This window comes from Myotis davidii, unplaced genomic scaffold (genome assembly GCF_000327345.1).
Source record: "Myotis davidii unplaced genomic scaffold, ASM32734v1 scaffold546, whole genome shotgun sequence".
NCBI lineage: Eukaryota > Metazoa > Chordata > Mammalia > Chiroptera > Vespertilionidae > Myotis > Myotis davidii.
The window spans coordinates 822222-826770 of NW_006297836.1; the positions used below are offsets into that span (position 1 = coordinate 822222).

General features: G+C 43.0%; 1 protein-coding gene across 2 annotated transcripts in view; it reads left to right on the forward strand.

The window, feature by feature from the left end:
- VAMP7 (vesicle associated membrane protein 7) overlaps window positions 1-4549 on the forward strand; it is a 38223-nt gene that overhangs the window by 30451 nt on the left and 3223 nt on the right. The window contains exons 6-7 of one of the 2 annotated variants that reach the window (XM_006773704.2): window positions 1808-1875; window positions 3411-3503. In XM_006773704.2, coding sequence (XP_006773767.1) covers window positions 1808-1875; window positions 3411-3503 — 161 coding nt within the window. The remainder of the gene's footprint in view (window positions 1-1807; window positions 1876-3410; window positions 3504-4549) is intronic. The other variant, XM_015570460.1, reaches the window with a different exon arrangement.

Consider the following 4549-nt stretch of genomic DNA (forward strand, 5'->3'; position numbering starts at 1 on the left):
GGCCAGGCTAAAATGTCTATTGTTTTTGACAGCACTCTTAGGCTTGCACTTCCCCACACTCTGCTCCAAATAAAACCTGTGCTCTTGCCCTAGCTGGTTTGGCTCAGTGGATGGAGTGTCGGCCTGCGGACTGAGGGTCCCGGGTTCGATTCTGGTCAAGGGCACGTGCCCCGGTTGCGGGCTCGATCCCCAGTGAGGGGCGTGCAGGAGGCAGCCGGTCATGATTCTCTCTCATCACTAATGTTTCTATCTCTCTCTCCCTCTCCCTTCCTTTTTGAAATCAATGGGAAGGACAGTAACTGCTTCTCTGGGAGGGACACACTTGCTCTATCTATGGAGTCTTGGGTAACCCTGGTCTTCTTGGCTTGCCTCTCCCAGCATGGGAGTGAGTTGGGGCAGGGACACTCAAGGTCCAGTATTCCTGGCCTGCCACCTGAGGTAGAGCTTCTGACCTGTGTGGTGGGGGCTAGGTAGACGACTGGAGCCCTAGACCTCTCCATCATGCTTTGCCAGAGTAGAGCTTCTGCATCGTTAAGCCTTAGATGGGGCAGGGTGGGAGGAGAAAGGGTGATGACTTGCCCCTACTACCCCCTCCTGGGGAGAGAGTGTAGTCTTTGCCTGGGGCCTGAGGAGAAAGACAATCCCCAGGCTTTACTTGCCAGAAGTAGAGCCTCCATCTCCCTGAGCTGAGTGACGTATGGAGCAGGTAATAGCTCAAATGCCGTAGACTCTCACTGTTCTTACTGAGAATTTGTTGATTTTTTTCTTGTCTAAATGTTTCTTCATTTGGTTATGTCCTTAGGACAGTCACAGTTTTCAAAGACTTTAAATATATTTTATTTGTTTTAGAGAGGAAGGGAGAGGGATAAGGAGAGAGAAACATCAATGTGGGGGAGAAACATTGATCAGTTGCCTCTGGTATGCACTCTGACCAGCCAAGGACCTGCACCCTGGGCATGTGCCCTGATGGGAATCGAACCAACCACCTTTTGGTGCTAGGGACGATCCCCAGCCAACTGAGCCACACCGGCCAGGGCTCGAGACTTTAAATGGTTGTTGTTGTTTGTTTGTTTTTAAATATATTTTTATTGATTGCAGAGAGGAGGGCAAAGAGGGAGAGATAGGGGAGAGAGATGGAAACATCAATGATGAGAGATAACAATTGATCGGCTGCCTCTTGCATGCCCCCCCCACTGGATCAAGTCTGCAACCCCAGCATGTGCCCTGACTGGGAATCGAACCATGACCTCCTGGTTCATAGATTGACGCTCAACCACTGAGCTGGGCTGTTGTATAATTTTTGCCAGATACAGACTTCTGTTGGAGAGAGGGTCTGTGGAGCTCCTCAAACCACAGTTCTCGCGGTGTCCAACACTCACTTTAACAGTGTCTTTTTTCACTCTCAGATTATACTCTTAATTTAGGGGTTTGGAAACTACATCCCATGGATCATATCTGGCCTATTTTTCCACATAATGTCTCCTTGGAACAGAGTCATGCCCATTTGTTTACATATTGCCTGTCTGACAGAGTTGAGTGATTGCGACTGAGACTGTTTGGCCCACAAAGCCTAAAATATTCAGCATCTGGCCCCTTTACAGAAAAAAAAAAAACTTGCCAGCCCCCACTTCAGTTGATAAGCTTTACTAATATATTTTATTAATTAAACATAGAAGTGCTTCTCTAGTAAACGTGAGCTCTCCAGCAGACCAACCATAATTAAAGTCAGATTGGGCTTAAAGCAAAGATTAAAAATAGCACGTCTTTAATATAAACATGTTATTTTCCGTTTTTCCAACATTTTCAGACCTGGTAGCTCAGCGAGGAGAAAGATTGGAACTATTGATAGATAAAACAGAAAATCTCGTGGATTCGGTAAGTACAGGATATGATCGTATTTTTCAGGAAGTAAAGTACAGAAGCGGTTGATGGCTAACTTAAAGGGGAAATGTCTTAAATTCCATACTGTAGTGTGTTTTGTTCTGACCTATTTATGTGATTACATTATGATTACGAGGATAACAATGAGGCATAGAAAAAGAGCCACAACCATTAATAGCCACTAAGGAAGCTTCGGTTTGGAAAACCTCCTCAGTTTACAGAAACAATTTTTCAAGCTTTGGATTGATGCCTACATCAGTTAGCACCTCAACTGCACATACCAATCTGTTCTCTGTAGGTTTTATAAAACGTGAAAAAAGAAATTTTCAGGCCACTTATGACCCAGTACGAATCCTGAAGTCTGGACAGTTGCAGTCACTTTCTTGCTTACTGTGACATCTTTGTTTTTTTAATCAATATATTTTATTGATTTTTTTAGAGAGAGAGGGAGAGGGATAGAGAAATAGACACATTGATGAGAGAGAAACATCATCGATCAGCTGCCTCCTGCACGCCCCACACTGGGGTCAAGCCCGCAACCCAGGCATGTGCCCTGACTGGGAATCAAATCGTGACCTCCTGGTTCATAGGTCGACACTCAACCACTGAGCCACACTGATTGATTGGGCTACTGTGACATCCTGAGCTTTCCTTATATCAAGCAAGAGGCAGGGATTGGGAAGGGCCACTGAGCCTTAAAGTAGTCAGTGTGTCCCCGTGACCTACTTATGCTACAGTGACGTGTGTCTTGGCGTTCTCCATCTGGTTAGTGGATGAAGGTTGTGAGGGAGATGACGGATATATGGTGAATACCAAGTGGGCAGAGATCAGTTACAACTTTCATCTGTATGATTACAAATGTAACTGCAGAGTGGAGGTTTACACCTTGAAACAGATCAGTGAGCGCTCATGTTCATGCTCACCAGCCACGGGATCACAGTAGTTAATAGCACAAGCTCTAGAGTCCAGCTCCCTAGGATTGAATCCCATCTCTGCCTCTTCGTGGTTGTGTGACCTTAGGAAAGTTACTTAACTATGCCTCGGTCATCACCTGTAAAATGGAGATGTACCTACTTCATAATGTTTTGAGGCTTAAATAAGGCAATGTATGCAAAGTGCCTGACAGTGTCTGGTACATAGTAAGAGCTATTTAAATATTTTGTTTGCTATTTTACAGGAACATTGGTTAACAGTAGGTCTTAGAAGGATAACAGTTTTTTCATCAAAGCACGTGGTAATTAGAGGAAGGGTGGTGCCATATAGGAATAAAAAACCCCAGGGTTCTGTAATGGCTCACTTTAAACCCATTGCTGGGGTGTGAAGAGGGCTCATACTGCTTACCGTAGACCTGGCAGCATCCTGCTTTGGGGAACTAATGATTATGAATGACCGTTTCTACCGGGGAAGAGAGGGAAGGGGTAAAGATCACTGGGGCAAAACAATGAATGAGAGTAAATATTTTGGAGGTATTGCTGCAAATCAACCATATAGTCAGTGCCAGGGTTCAAACAATTCATGTTTTTTTCTAGTCTGTTACCTTCAGAACAACCAGCAGAAATCTTGCCCGAGCCATGTGTATGAAGAATCTCAAGCTTACTGTCATCATTATCATCGTATCCATTGTAAGTTTTTGTCTTTTTTTGCGTGTGATTTTATTTTTTTAAATATATTTTTATTGATTTCAGAGAGGAAGGAAGGGAGAGAGAAACATCAATGGTGAGAGAGAATCATTGATCGGCTGCCTCCTGCATACCCCACACTGGGAATCAAGCCAGGTATGTGCCCTGACTGGTAATTGAACCGTGACCTCCTGGTTCATAGGTCGATGCTTAACCACTGAGCCACACCAGCTGGGCTAGTTCTTGATTTTAAATGAAATGCTTCTAATATTTAATTTATAAGAATGACATTTACTATGAATACTTGTTGGATTTTTATTGTCAAGTTAAAGAACTTTCGTTTTGTCTCTAGACTGCTAAAACTTTTGATCAGGAATAGGCATTTAATTTTAGGAAATGCTATTTCTCTACCCAATGAATTGATAATGTAACTATTTACATTTAATATTAATGTATTGAATTACATTAATAAATGCATTTATAATTAACTATTTTATTTCTGGGATTGATACCAAGAGGTTATTATGTAGTATTTTTAATGCATGATGAGTTCAGTTTCCTAATATTTATTTAGTAGTTCTCTTATCTATAAGTAGAAATTAGTCTATGTGCCATTCTCCTACTGGCACCCCTCAGTGAACAGATATTGGACCTCTTTGAACTATCCTGCATGTACAGTAACCTTTCTAGTATGTTTAAACTCCTTTTTGCATTACATTCCAGGAGAATCATTTTGCTAACTCTTCCAACAAAATAAATTTACTTTTAGCTCTGTTCATTCTGCTATCCACCTCTGATTGATTTATTTCTTATAATCATGTTCTCAATTTCTAAGACGAAAAAGTTTAACTTGTTTTTTCACGGAACTTGTTTGTTCACAAATGCACCCTAGCCGGGGATTTCTCTGGACGTATAATCAGGGCGATAGCGTGGGGAATTGCATAGCTTACGTGACGGTGGGCGCCAGCTGGGCAAGTCCCACATCTGTCGGGCAGGCTGTGAGGAAGGGCCGGCTGGCCCTCTGACGCAGGAAGAAGCAAGCTGTAAAT